General features: G+C 40.6%; 1 protein-coding gene across 1 annotated transcript in view; it reads left to right on the top strand.

The window, feature by feature from the left end:
- Positions 1 to 13,377, top strand: part of TRAIP (TRAF interacting protein) — a 33,199-nt gene extending 19,822 nt beyond the window's left edge. Inside the window, exons 9-15 of the mRNA XM_063426548.1 lie at positions 2,057 to 2,146; positions 5,302 to 5,390; positions 9,883 to 10,032; positions 10,372 to 10,426; positions 10,515 to 10,643; positions 12,033 to 12,083; positions 12,951 to 13,377. Of these exons, the coding sequence (XP_063282618.1) occupies positions 2,057 to 2,146; positions 5,302 to 5,390; positions 9,883 to 10,032; positions 10,372 to 10,426; positions 10,515 to 10,643; positions 12,033 to 12,083; positions 12,951 to 13,067 (681 nt within the window). The 3' untranslated portion in view covers positions 13,068 to 13,377. The remainder of the gene's footprint in view (positions 1 to 2,056; positions 2,147 to 5,301; positions 5,391 to 9,882; positions 10,033 to 10,371; positions 10,427 to 10,514; positions 10,644 to 12,032; positions 12,084 to 12,950) is intronic.
- The last annotated feature ends 1,577 nt before the right edge of the window (positions 13,378 to 14,954 follow it).

The raw sequence follows: 14,954 nt of genomic DNA, 5'->3' as shown, positions 1-14,954 counted from the left end.
ATTAGATTATCTGTATTAAAATAGTAACTGAGAGAATGATTTCCAATGATTTGAAATATTTTCTTTAAAAAAAAAAAAAAGGGAGTCTCAGCAGCAGGAGTGATTTTAATATAAAAATGTTGCAAAAATTTTTTTTAAGGAAAAAGTGAATGGCCAATTGATAGCTCACTCACCCCTTCCATCCTGAGAAGAACAAAGCTTTCTCACATATCAAGTCTGTGGCATAAGTAAATGTCTTTCAATGTGGAAATAACACAGTGCTCTATCAGCTTATATTAACTGCATCTGCGGAGATAGCTGGCATAGCCACATCACAAGACTCAGCCAGGCAGGGCAAAAACCACTACCGTAAAAGGCATTGGAAAACATTACCACCACCACCACCACACATTTTACAATAATTTCAGAAACTTATAGATTTTAATTTCAAGGCACTTTGCCTGTGCAGTGGTAGCAAGGGTCAGGCAGGCAGGAAAAATCGCTACAATGAAAGGCATTTTACATAAAAATAGATCAGCAGCAGGTGTCAAATTTTAAAAAGGAGATTTATTTAAAAAGGTGAAATGTGTGAGCTGGTCATCGCTAAGGTACGGGGAAGGACAATGAACACTGGGGAGAGGAACACTAAGATGGGGGGATGGGGGGCGGGAGGGACATTAAGGGAAATGGGGGCCACTAAGACAGGTGGGGGGGGGGGGGGAGACTAAAACTAAGGGACAAAGGAGGAGAGAGGAACACTAAGGGACCTGGAGGGGAGAGTGGCACGGCACGCAGGGGGACATGAGTGGGGAGAAAGACACACAGATGGGCCTGGAGGTGAAAAACTCCACAGAGGGGCTGGGGATAAAAGCGCTACACAGAAGAACCTGGGAGTGGAAATACAAAGGGGTTGGGGGTAAAAGAGACACAGGGACTGGAGAAGAGGAAAAAGAGACAGAGGGGCTGGGGGATAGACTGACTGAGAAACACACAAAGGAGCTGTTAAGAGGAAAAGACACACACAGGGTCTGGGAGAGAAGGAGACACAGTGGTTGGGTGGAGTAAGAAATACAAAGGGGGGTAGTAAGATACACAAGGGAGGTTTAAAACACACACTGGGAATAAAATAGCGGATAAGACACTAAATCATCTTCCCTGTGTACCCAAAAATCCTTGCACTGGCCCTGGTCACCAGAACCACAACAGCTTAATGTAGTGGTTCTGGTGTCTGCAGCTTGTCCCTGCATACTTCTCAACATAAATGCTGCCTTTTTAGAGAAAAGGCAGTGTTTACATTGGTGCTTAGTAATTCAGTCACACATACAGCTAGTAGAGGAGCTTCTTAGTCCAGTGGTGGTGCAGAACATTCCCCATTGAGAAGCAGTGATTTGATGCATCTCTATGAGTACATGCTCATTGGCGCAGCATGGCACTTTTCCTGTGCGTGCACAATAGCCTCCCAATTCTTTTCTATGGGAAAGCATTAAATTGACATAATGATTGATGATCTCAGCCAAGGTGGCAGGCCAGCCACAGATAGACCAACACAACTTGGGGGAAAAAGTAAAATCAACTTTTTAACACGATCAGAGGGGAATGGGCACCTAAATAGCCATTTCAGGACTAGATTGTCAGGAATACATGTTTCTATTCCTGACACCTAATTGTTCCTCATATGATGTCCTGCCGATTGACCAAAATTCTGACTAATTGCAATTTTTTGAAAACTAATTCAATAGTCTAATAATTAAGAAGTGAACTTTCTCATTATGTCTCTAGAAGAGGGGATGTGCTTGGATCCTTAACTAACCCCCCCTCCTCTTTCAACCAGAGCTTCCTTGCACCATAACTGTTTATCAAAAGGTTGCTACTTCACATATCATACATGACTGACTGTTAAAGCAGCTCTGTGCTGTTGTTGTGTTTTGCTTCTCTCCTCTCCCCCCCCACCCCGCTCTTGTTTTCGTTTCCCTTTACCTATGCACTCACACCAGTGACTGTTGCTGCGTTGGCATGCAAGATATGCAAATGCATGAGGGCAATAATTTTATTAAGCTACAATTAATCCCATTTGCAGGCACAGAAGGCAGAGTATGATTTGCAGAGAACACGAGAAGAGCTCAATACCACCCAGAAGGATCTTCACAATGCTGACAAGGAAATAATGGTAGGACATATAAATCCAAACTCAGTACTTTAGCCCTGCTATCCTACAATCTTTTCCATTTGTGCATCATCTTTAGATTTGTGAATGGTCATTTTTTTGCAGGTCTAGTAGCTTTTTTTTTTTTAAATGAACAGATGTACAAGCATAAGAATGAAACATCTTTTTCAGTAGTTATGTTTGATTGACATATGATAGCTAATGCTAGACAGTGAGATTTTAAACGTTGCTACAAGAAGACTTGTCTTAGTATATGTAGGCTTCCCCAAACCTGCAAGTCTGTGGACATTGCTTGTCGGTGTGTTGGCTGCATTCCTGTGTGTTAGATGCTAGGAGCTAAACTGTGCTGAAATAGATTTTATCCAGATATGAAGCTTGAAATTGTGGTGTGTCATAAGCACATTTATGTAAAATGCTGCTCTTTTTAATTTTTTAATTTTACGTTTTTTTTTTTTTTTAAATTAATTATACTTATATTACATTATTACATTTCTCAAGCACAATTTTGTTTTTGTCTTTTGAGCTGGGCAAAGTAGAAGTCTGGGAATTTTTTTTTTTTCCCTTCAGATTGCTACTTGCCCTGTCTCTCTAAGCAGTTGAATTTTAAACAAAGAAGAATGCCATAGACAACTTACATCTGGGGAAAACTTTATTTTTTATGCCCCCCCCCCCCCCACCACCAAAGGGATTCAACACAAAATTAAATGGAATTGTATACATACCCCTAAAGTTGTGAAAACACTTTTTAGGTGTCCACTTGAAAAGGTAGCTTACTCTCATTTTACCAGCACCGTCCGAGTCTCCTTGCGGCTGGCCCCGCCTACGCTCTACCTATTTTGACTGAGATAATCAATTTTGATGATCTCAGCCAATCCAATGCTTTCCCACAGGAAAGCATCGTGAGGCTATTGTGCATGCGTGGCAAAATGCTGCACTGTGCCAAGCAATACAGAGAATTGATCTATGCATGATCTATACACTAAAACTGCTTAATTAAGCTAAAGTTGTTTTGCTGCCTATAGTATCCCTTTTAGGGCTTCACTGGTAATGTAGGACTTGGAATATTAAAGGGACACTCCAGGCACCCAGACCACTTCTGTCCATTGGAGTGGTCTGGGTGCCAACTCCCACTACTCCTAACCCGGCAAGTGTAATTATTGCAGTTTTGTTATAAACTGCAATAATTACCTTGCAGGGTTAACTCCACCTCTAGTGGCTGTCTATTAGACAGCCACTAGAGGGAACTTCCTCCTTCATAGCACAGGAAACGGGGCCGGACTGGGAATTAAAAGCAGCCCTGGAAAAAAAATATTTACCAGCCCCATAATGAGTCGCGCCAGCATAGTGTGCAGATACAGTGTTAGAACAGAACTTAAAATGAAAAATTACGTTCTGTAAACGTAAAAAGCGCACTCATAGGCTTCAAAATAAACAAAAGTGCAGATTGATTTTAAGCAGATGTGAATCCCTGGTGGTCGCAGTGGTGAGAGTGAACTCTAGCCTGTAGCTCCAGGGCTAGAGTTCACCCTCGTGAGAGCCAAAGCGTTGCTGTGGTAACTGCAGAAACGCTCTGTGCTCGCGTGAGAAGGACCTAGGGGAGCTGCTAGAGCTCCCGGGTCCTCTCTTCCTCCCTCCCCTGTCGGCTGCCCGCACAGTGCCTGCGGAACGGGGAGGGAGATCGGCCAGCAGGGGAAAGCCTCGTGGGGTGGGGGGATTGCCTCGTTGCCCCCCCCCCCCCATCTACCAGTGGTATATACAGCCCCTATGTGTGTCTCTTTTTATCTCCAGCCCCTCTGTGTGCCTTTTTGTCTCCCCCTCACTGCTCCTATGTGTCAATGTCTCCCCTCTCCTTCCTAGTCTCTATCCCCCTTCTGCCTCTTTCTCCCCCTCCCTTGTGTGTCGCTCTCATTTCTCCCTCTTTGTCTCTCCCTCCTCCACACCTCTCCTCCTTTCCTTGTGTCTCTCCCTCCTCCACACCTCTCTTCCTCCCCCCTTTCCATGTCTCTCCCTCCTCCGCACCTCTCTTCCTCCCCCCTTTCCCTGTCTTTCCCTCCTCCACACCTCTCTTCCTCCCCACTTTCCCTGTGTCTCTCCCTTCTCAACACCTCTCTTCCTCCCCCCTTTCCCTGTGTCTCTCCCTCCTCCACACCTCTCTTCCTCCCCCCTTTCCCTGTGTCTCTTCCTCCCCCCTTTCCCTGTGTCTCTCCCTCCTCCCTCCACCATCTCTCTATTCCCCTCTCTGTTTCATTCCCCATCCCCATTTACCTAGAGAAGTCAGGGGGGCCGGCCGCGTTCCAGACTGGAGCCGCCGGGCCGAGTGGCAGCCTCGCCGGTCCGGCGGCACTCCTGTCACTGAGGGGGGAGGAGCATGTCTACCATGCTCCCTCGCGGTTCCCACAATCCCCAGCACAGCATCATACTGATACAGCATAATGTGCTGGGGATTGTGGGAACCGCGAGGGAGCATGGTAGACATGCTCCTCCCCCCTCAGTGACAGGAGTGCCGCCGGACCGGCGAGGCTGCCACCTGGCCCGGTGGCTCCAGTCTGGAATGCGGCCGGCCCCCTCTGAGTGTGCCACCGGACCGGCCACCCGGTGGCACCTATATGCACAGCCCCCAGGTGCCGCGGCCCACCGAGAAATTTCCCGGTATCCCGGTGGGCCAGTCCGGCCCTGACAGGAAACCTGTGCTACAGCGTCGTTGGACGCCCTCACGCTGTGTGAGGACCTCCAGCGTTGCTATTTTTCAATGCTTTCCTATGGGGAGCTCTAATGCGCATGCGCGGCATTGCCGCGCATGCGCATTAGGCCTCCTCGGCCGGTGGGCGGGATCAGTCTCGCCCACCGGCCGACGCAATGCAGAGGAGGAGCGGCGCGGAGGAGGAGACAGCGACGAGGGACATTGCCGCTGCCTCAGGTAAGTGACTGAAGGGGTTTTCACCCTTTCAGTAACCGGGGATCTGTGGGTGGGAGGGAGAGGGACCCTCCAGTGCCAGGAAAATGGATTGTTTTCCTGGCATTGGAGATTCCCTTTAAGCTCCCATATCTATATGTTAGTTACTTATCAGAAAGGAAGGAACCCAGTGTTCTTGTTTAAACTCATCTGAATGTTTCATCAAGTGTTTTTTTTGTTTTTTTCTGGGTCCCCCCTCCCTCAGAGTCTGAAGAAAAAAGTGGAGTTCCTACAGAAAACACTCAGCTCTCCATCTGCTGCGAATGAAGCCATAAGTCGCCTGATCTTTGAAAGGTTGAAATTTTCTGTTTAGTCAATTGTTAAGTTCTGTTTAATGCTTCATTGTATGCAGTGTATAGTATGGCATTGGGTTGGTCCTGTAATTCTATTTTATGAAACGATCACTTTAAGAATCTAATGCCAGATATATATAGACTACATCAGCAGTGACTTGCATGCTACTGTGTAGTTAGCAAATGCAGGTTGGAAATCTGTAAAAAGTGACTGCTGTCCTATTAATTGCATGACATTCACCACTAGACTGACTTATTTATTTTAATTTTATATATGTCTGATCATATGTAGATTCCAAAGAGAAGTAGATTTCAAGTTTTTTTTTATTTTTGTTTTTTTATGTATAGTAGTGTTAAATGTATAATGGTCCATATAAATAATAACAAAATAATTTGTTTAAAACTATAGGGTAACAAATAATGAAAATTAAATAGCCACGAGTTCACCTTAACTTTGCTCTTGGAAATATACTTCTGTTTTCACCCTTTTACTTTTGTCTCCTTTTATTTATTTTATTTAATTTATTTATTTTAGCATGCGTGTCTGTATTTTTCCATACGTATAGTGGCAGACATACAAGAGGGTTATGCAGCTGTTCCATAGGGAAGGACAGGTAGAGAATTATAAAGAAATGTATGTATTAAATATACAGAAGCTCCCACAACCTCTTCTATCATTGGAAATAGCACCTGCAATATGTCACCTATATCTCTGTCCATTATCGGGACAGGATAGGTAGGGACTCAAATTTTTGTTTTATGGGACAGCAGGTGGAGAACAATGTCTATATGCTTTGTTGTGGTAGTTACAGGACTTTCAACATACATGTTGCGCTTCCAGGCATCCGGCTGTGTGCTGCATTCCTACTGTTATGTCTAATCCTTGCCGGGAGCAGGAAAATGGCAACAGCGCTCTGAGACTTGCAGGCTGGGAGTGATGGAACCTACAGTGATGAGACGTGCAGTTTGGGAGTGAAGGAACCTACATACAGGTTGCATATTAAAAAAGAAAAAAAAAGAAAATGCAGATTGGAGGAAGGGCATTTAAATCCCAATGATCAGACCTCCAGATGCGCTTCTCTTCAGCTGCTGTGTGTCTAAAAGGAAAAGAAAATCTGGAAAATCTCCTCAGAAAGTGAAAGCGGTAGCCAAGGCTAAACACCTATGCTGTGCTACTGGCAACATTCTATTACCAGATGATTCTGAGAGAGAGCTCTTCAATGCGTGCTTTATGGAAACCTCTGATTCCACAAACAAAAATTAATCATATTGTCTTTTCTATCCTGAGCAAGCCTATTAGACAGATGATGGACCGCAAGAAGGCCTTACCCCAGGAAAAAGGAAATCTTCATGGAACACTAATTTATTAATCTAAAAGAAAACCTTCATGGAAAGAACCATTTTATAGGCACTACTCAAGTGTCAGGATGACCGAATGATCCAGCGCATAGAATTGTGTAACACAGAGGATTGATAGGTAACGTATACCGGACCTTAGAATGGCCGGACTAACATACCAAAGAATAGTCAGGAATAGCCGAGGTCAAGGGAAACAGAAAGAGACACAACAATAAGGAAAAGCCAGGAGTCAGGGATGCCAGAAAACAGGGAAGTCAAAAACAATGCCAATGTCAAATAACCAGAATAACCAGAATCAATAACGCGCTCTCAGACAACCACAAGGGAAACCACGACCGGGCACTGAGCAGGTTGAGAACTGGGCCTAAATACCCCTCCTCTAGATCTGATAGGCTGTAACCGGCCATTTTCAGTTCAGAGCACTTCTGCATGGGTTGTCGTCTGCAGCAAGAGTTTTCACAAACGTTCTGTCAGCTTTCACAGCACCACTAAGAAGATTAGGAATTTACATTGTACCCTTCTCGACAAATGGCTACTCATCGGATATTGAGCAAAAATCGATGGAGCAAAGATGGCTAATAAATTGGAGAAAGTCTCAAACTATCCCAATGTCTTCAATTTCTTTTTTAGGGCTTCAAAAAGACTCTATCCAAATAAAGTTGTTCCTGTCAGATAATGAAAGTCCATTTATTCTCAAAGGGGAAGCAGTGCAGCATCAGAAAAGGTATGAATCCCCTAGATCTTCTGACTACAACTATTGCAGCAGTCTATTGGGCAAAGGCTCACTTGCACCCACTCCAGAAGAATATTCTACAAGAATTAAATTGGTTCTTTCTGTCTCTGGATTCTATAATGAAAATTTGAAAAGCTGAAATACAGTTATGATCAGCCAAGGTCAATGCAAGGTCTCTCTCTACGGACATAGATTATGATTTGATCGGAGCAACACCTTCAAGGGCTACATGGAGGTCATATCAACGGATCAGAAAATGTTCAGCTAAGCAAAAGCAAGGTGTCCCAGGCAAACCTGTCTGTGCTATCATTGGAATACTTTTTGGTAGGTCTACAAGAACAACACAAAGCTGATTAGATTTGGTTCTATCTCTAGAATAGATTGTCTTGATTTACGAATCTGCTAAGCCTGCACAAGAAAAATACCGTATTCTTCCTCAATTAGAGCAGGAAGTTCCTTATTTAGATTCCAGCAATTAGTGTTTGAGAAATATCTTGGCCATGCTACCCTTAAGGTTCAGCTTTCAATTAACATCCATTTTAAGGTTACTAACTTGGTCTTCCATCCCTTGATTTTCTTTAGGGCAGTTTCAAGGGTAAGGGATATAACTCATAACCGTGTTGCTGCTTGGAATTTAAACCTGGTTCTGAATGCGCTTTCTGAAGCTCCATTTGTGATCCTTTGGAAAATATCCTGTTCTGGAAGACCACCTTTGTGAATGCCATCACATCTGCCGGAAGAATGGGAGAACTTCAAACTCTGGGAGCTATATCTCCCCATCTCATTTTCCATCCGGATAAAGTACTTCTTTGTCGTCTTCCATATTTCTACCCAAAAGCATACTTTCTGAAATAATCCTACTAACATCTTTGGAGTGTAAATATCCTCTTCTACATATTAAAGACCTCTCAGTATTTTCTTGGACCTTAGAGTCCTTCAGAAATTCAGAGCATCTCTGCATCCTTTTCAAAGGAAGATCCAAGAGCAAAATATCATTCAAAGGGTTTATTGCAAGATTGATAAGCGAAACTATTCTACTGACCTACTCCTTGGCTAACAAGCTACCTTCTCTCAAAGTAAATGCTCATACCACAAGTTTTCTCTAGCTCATGGGTCTCCAATCTTTTAGCCTAAGAGGATCGACTGTGCAGATCAGTTATCTGGTCATCTCTACACAAATTATGCAACCATTACAGATTAGACATCTGATCCTCTCAGATGGATTACCCAGCAGTATTGGTTCTATCTCTTCTTATTAATATTATATTATACATTTTTGTATTTTGGCATATTTTCGTGTTGTGTCTCTGGGGAAAGCTTGCAGGTGCTCAGTGTTATACACAATGGGAGGACAGATTTTGAAAGTTACTGTATATTTAATTTCTTTATAGTCCCTGTCTATCCTACAGAACAGCTGTAAAATCCTTTGTCTTACTGCTACTAATTCTTTTAAAAAGCAAATTGATGGAAAGTAAAACTTAGTTCTGTAACCTCCAAATACATCCTTCAGCATGCACCGTTCATTATATACTATTCGGATGATGGCTAGCAAACTCTATCTAGCGATAAGCAAAGAAAATAATATGGTAACATTGTCATGTCCCCCACGCCTACATACAGCATGGCCGCATCCGATCGATGCGGTCACGCTATTAAAAATAATAAAAACGTACCTAAAGCGATCCCCAACCAGAGCGGCGTTCTAATGAACTCTGGCCGCTGCGGTCTCAAGCAACTATGTAGCCCAGCCTCCGTCCTCAACAAAGATGGCGTCGATGTGCATGTGACGTCACAAAAACAGAACGCACGTTTAGGGGTCAAAGGCTATGTACAACCAATAATAGCCTTAAGAGGGTTATTTAAACTCAAAATAGCGTTTTGTCAGTGCCCTGTCGTGGTTTCCATTAGTTGGTTAACAGAGAGTGCGTTCCTATTCTAGTTCTTTTTGGTATTTGACTTTGGCTTATATTTTGACTTCCCCGTATTTCTGTTATTCCTTGACTTTTGGCTTGTTTCCTCGTTGTGTCTTTATGTCCATGACCTCTGCTATTATTTTGACCATTCTTTATTTACGTTAAGTCCGGCCATTCTAAAGCCCAGTATACGTTATCCTTGTTTATTGTGTATTGCATAGTTCTGCCTGTTGGGTCATATAGTAATTGTGACAAACATACAATAGTTTTCAGTGTGGCATTTAAAGATCCTAAACCAATGAACGTGGTAGATGTAAAATTTGGCCTCCTCTTGTTGCGGAATAAAAGTCTTTCAAGAACTGCACTTCTCAGTTCTTGGGTAATCAAAACCCTACACTGCCTGTGTAAAATCTCTTTTGTAAAATCTAAAATAATTTGTACCCTAAATATGTTATCTTGTAAATAACAGCATGATCTCTTATTTACAGTCCAGCTCCTGTTGGACTTCAACGTCCAAAGCTTCGCCCACCTGCTCTTGGCGAGGATGTCAACCTTGATATTACCTTTGACATTAATACTCCTGAACACTGCACTCAGAAATCTATGGTTTCAGCTCATAAGAAGATGAAACTTGATAAGTAAGTTCCTTGTTTGATTTGTCATGCCTCCCATTAAATAAACAAGGGAATTTATTAAAAATGCCTTGACCTAATCAAAAGCAACTGTTTGTTCTAAAACTATTTTTTTTAGGGCTCATAGGAACCTAAAACAGAGCAGCAAGCCCCTCATAAGCACTTCTAGATTTCATCTCATATTCTCTGCTTGATTCCACTTCAATCCGCTACTGTTACTAACCTGCAATTGGTTAGGGTGTCTATCCTTTGAAATATGTACTTTTTTTTTGTTTTTTGATGAGCTATTTTATTATTTTTTTTTTAAATGACCTGTTTTTTTTTTTTTTTTTTTTTTTTTTATAGTTTGTCTTCAACAAACCTGAAAATGAACACTACACAGGAGTCAAAGAAGCCAGCTGTAAGTTGAATTAAATGATTCTGTGTGTTCATTACTGCAAACCATCATTGTGGTAAGCTTCAGAACTGTGTCCATTCTTTAATTGTAGGCCTGGAAAGGTGTTCAGATTAGCACTGAAGAAGATGGGGAGCTGCCTCTACCAAATTTCATCAAGAACTCCCTTCTGAACAGGAAACCTGTTGGGAGTTTGTTGACTGCGCGAGCAAACACAGGAGTGGTAAGTGTCTGGTCACCATACTCTGCAGGCAGTGTGATGTACTGGGTAGCCAGACAGCCATGTTGTCACAGGTTAATAGAGTTCTGGTACTGACAGTTCAAATGGTTGTTGGCATCTTTAAGTTTGTATTAAAAATAAAAATAGAATCTTTAAAACCGGTATTTGTGCAGGGCATGAATCAAGCTTATTAAAAATTCTATGTCATTGTTATAGCCTTGATAAAGGCTGTTTGCCGAAACGTGTTTTTTTTTTTTGACTCTGGCCTTGCTTCTCACTGAGTTTGGTATGGTTTTTGCATTATTCCTTTATGTTTGGGTTTTGATTATACTAGTATTATAGTTGTTTGCCTGTATTATAGTTTTTTTTTCATCTATATATTACGCACTGTGCGTTTATATTTGTCCAGAATTTTTTCTGGTAAATGTTTTACAACATTATGACTTTGTATCTTTGGCGTTTTTAAAGAGATATTTCTATAGTATATATATATACCCATCTAATAAATATTTTTCATACTTATGGTTGTGCTCCTTACTCTATTCATATTGTTAGCAGACATGCCCTTTTAAGGATAATTACAGCGGGATGTTTACAAACTTCAATTGCCTGAATATTTTTTTTATTGTATCTCTAAAAATACAGTTCCCATGTACATATGGAATTCTCGGTTCTGAGCATGGGTAGTGCCTCACTTATGTCCTGAACACAGCTTGGAGGAGGTTGAGCATATGCTTTCCCTCATTAGTTTGCTGTTTGGAATATTGTCACATCCCACTATTTGCTGATTATTTCATTTCTGCTCTAGAGCATCTTTGTGTAATGCATGTTCACTCGTCGGCACTTGAGTGGACTTTCTTGATATTGCAGTTAGATATTGTTTCCTTTCTTCCATTTTGTTTTCGTTTTATTTACCTATCCTGAAAATACTATTCTAATATGCTCTCTTTCCTTAAAGGACTACTAAAATTACCAAGACTACTTAATCTCAATTATTTTATATAATCCTCTTTTGTAATAAGGAAGACTTGTATTGTTATCTTTTAGCAGCATTTGGGTGTTTGCTCCACAAGAGAATAAAACCGCACTGCTGAATCTATTATCAATAGGCACATGTGTTTTTTTTTTTTGGTGTTTTTTGGTTCCGACTGGGGCAATCTGTACATGTATACTCCTGTCAAGGAATGAAACATTTCATAGACCATAATCCTCTTTTTTTAGTCAGTCTACAATATTTTGGTTAAATGTGTATTCTCTGAAGGATGTCTCAAACTAGCCAAACAATGGCCTCTGAACACATGCTGAGAAAGAAACTGTATTCTGGAATTGAATTTGACCTTTGACTTACCAACACCTCTTATCTGTGTAATTTTTTATTTTATTTTTTTATAGGTGAGGACTGGTTTTGATGGCTTAGGGGGAAGAACAAAGTTTATCCAACCTGTATCCTTTCAATTGGCTCTTGTGTCACCATGTTGTTGGATAACAATTTCATAGTAGAGTTTACCAGAGTGGGAGCTTCATTATCTCATTTGTTATGCTTCAGAAAGATAATGACGCCACGTGTTTTATAGCCTTATACATGGCCAAAACTGCATTTGTCACTGTAAATTGCATGATCAGCTCATTATCAGTGCTTACGAACACATACAAGATAGCAGTATTCTATAAAAGAAAAAAAGAAAAGCTTGAAAAAGGAAGTTAAAAAATAGTAGGCTTCTTTCTAAAACATTTATGCATACATGAGCACATCATTTTGCTTTTCAAAACAGTTCACATTACTGACCCAGGATGCATTAAGATGGCTTTTAGGAAAGGAAGCATTGGAAAGGTAGGCAAAATATTTCTTTTAAAGAAATCCAATATATATGAATAAATAAAATAAGTTATTCTGCTATATTATAATAGATAAAACAGTTTACAGTAAGATTTTTTTATGACTGTTCTGCTTTATTTTATACATTTAAACAATCAAGATCACTTAAAGGGTATCGTTGAATAGAGTGTTATGATGTCATCCCTCAGTTTAATATCCAATCATTTAAGAACAGTTTGACATAAACGTTAGAGAGACGCTGTCCACATTTGACACGTTGATCATTTGGAATTTGCATAACTGTATTATTAAGAGAATTTCCCCCCCTCTCCCTTCCCCGACCCCACTCTCTTCCTCCCCTTTCCCCCACTCTCCCAAGCAAGTTGCAATGGTAGTATTCATTAGAGTGCTTCTTTAAGTCATAGATATATAGATATATATATCGGTAATGACTGGCCTTTGTGTTATATATTTACCTTAACATCCACATTCAGAGTAACTTGGGAGAAATTCGTCCTTTACCTCTCAAAGCAAAAAGGAAAAAAGTTTCTAGGCCAGTGGCTTCCACTTCTACTTCTAACCAACCCAGGCTGGAAGACTTCCTGAAATGAATGTTTTGTTTGAAAACACTCGAGGCGTTGGTGCAAGGTCTAGTTCTAATAAATGAGTATGAAACTTATCTCTGGGCAAGTTCTGTGAACTGTGCCCTAAAACCAGGTATAATTGAAATTGCCTAAGGCTCATGTGACACTTACCCAGATCTGTGGGTGAATGGAATGTGCACCATTTGGACAATGAAAGGTTAAAGGAAGAATCGTTGTGCTTCAGACTTTGCTGTGAGCTGACTAATGATGATGAGATTGTTTCCCCATAAGTGTACGTTATTCAAGGAAGAGAACAGAGAAGCTCGGTGTTCATCAATGTTCTAAATTGTTCTCAAGCTTTTTTAGATACAGGAGAAGGGAGACAATTTGTAAATATTATTTACTCTCTTTCCAGTACTATTTTGTATGCGGAGTACAGATTAACATTTCCTGTACCTTAATGTCTCAGTTCACTGAATGCAAAGCTACATTTATTCATTTATTTTTATAGGATGAATTTGGTTGCCTGTTTAACACAATTATCTGTTTGGATAATCCCTTCATAAAGACTCTTTTATTTTTTATTTTTTATTAATAGATTCAAAGGTTAAAGACAAATGTCACTAGCTTTGAGGGTACAGCCATCTTGTCACCTCACATTGAGTGCTTGTTTTTGGCATGAAGCATTGGATGTTGCCCTGGTCTTCCCCCAACACTTGCTGCTTTGTCCAGTGATGGACTTTCATATATTTGTATTTATAATTTGTTTTGGTTTTTATCTGCTGTAGAGAGAAATTAAGCTCAAAATATGTCCTCAGGAGATATTTTGTCTAAAACCAAGGATTTCACAACAAGACAGACTGGGTCTTCTGACCATCTACCCCACTGTCATGCTTATTGGCTGGGGTACATTCTGACTGCATCAGTGCGTAATAACCTGTGAGTAAGAGGTCCAAATGACATACTATATGGAACCTTGTCAACATCTTTATTTTATCTCTCACTTCTTTAGCAGAAATATGTCAGAATAACTGCCCAAATAGTAATGATCCTGTGCAGGGATAGCTGTCTAAAACCAGAACTGCTTATCTAGGTTTGCCTCCTCTTTTTAAATATTGTATCCTTTCAGATGGTCTAGAAGAAATATAGAGCAATATATATATTTTTTTTAATTTAGGCGCTCAAGTAGAAAGTAAATTTTAGTGGTTATTCGTATCTCCATTCTTTATAGCACTGTTTAATTTTCCTTCATGAAAAAGTGAGTCCCTGGTTCTCTTTTGTTCATATATTAATATATTTACATATTATTTTAACGACTGATTTCTTTGAAAGGTTTTATGCCTACTGTGTGTGTTTATAAAGTGGAGTTTCTGGGGGGAAATGCCAACTTGTGCTGGTACCTTGGAAACTAATGAAGCTGCCCTGATGATTACTATTTATCTCTAACACCATTTCCTAGAATTACACTTTATTATTATGACCCAGTGGGTTTACTTGGTGGTTTATTTGGAAGCCATCATCTAAATCTAGCTGCTTCGGAAATAAGGGTATTGTATAAAGGTCTACAATATTTTATAACATTTTGCTCTGGGAAACTGACAAACTGTATGGTTTGAGTTACATTCACCTGCCTGAAAATGGTCAAGAACACATGAATTATCAATGTTTTACTTTCCTTTGGTGGTATTTACAAAACTTTATAAGCAGTCCTAAAAGTTCTTTATTTTTGTTGATCAGTATATGAATGTCTGTAGCGTCTAGTTATGCACACTTGTTGACTTGTGATGGTTTTATTTATTTTTTCCCCATGTCAGATGCTTTACAATCTTGTCTCTGGACTGGTACAATGAGAATAAATTGTGTTTTCTTATGAATGTTGCTCAGTCTCCCCAAAAAATAAAATCGAATACATGC

This window comes from Pelobates fuscus, chromosome 7, assembly GCF_036172605.1.
Source record: "Pelobates fuscus isolate aPelFus1 chromosome 7, aPelFus1.pri, whole genome shotgun sequence".
NCBI lineage: Eukaryota > Metazoa > Chordata > Amphibia > Anura > Pelobatidae > Pelobates > Pelobates fuscus.
The sequence above is the reverse complement of the archived record's forward strand: the minus strand, read 5'-3'. Positions and strand labels throughout refer to the sequence as shown.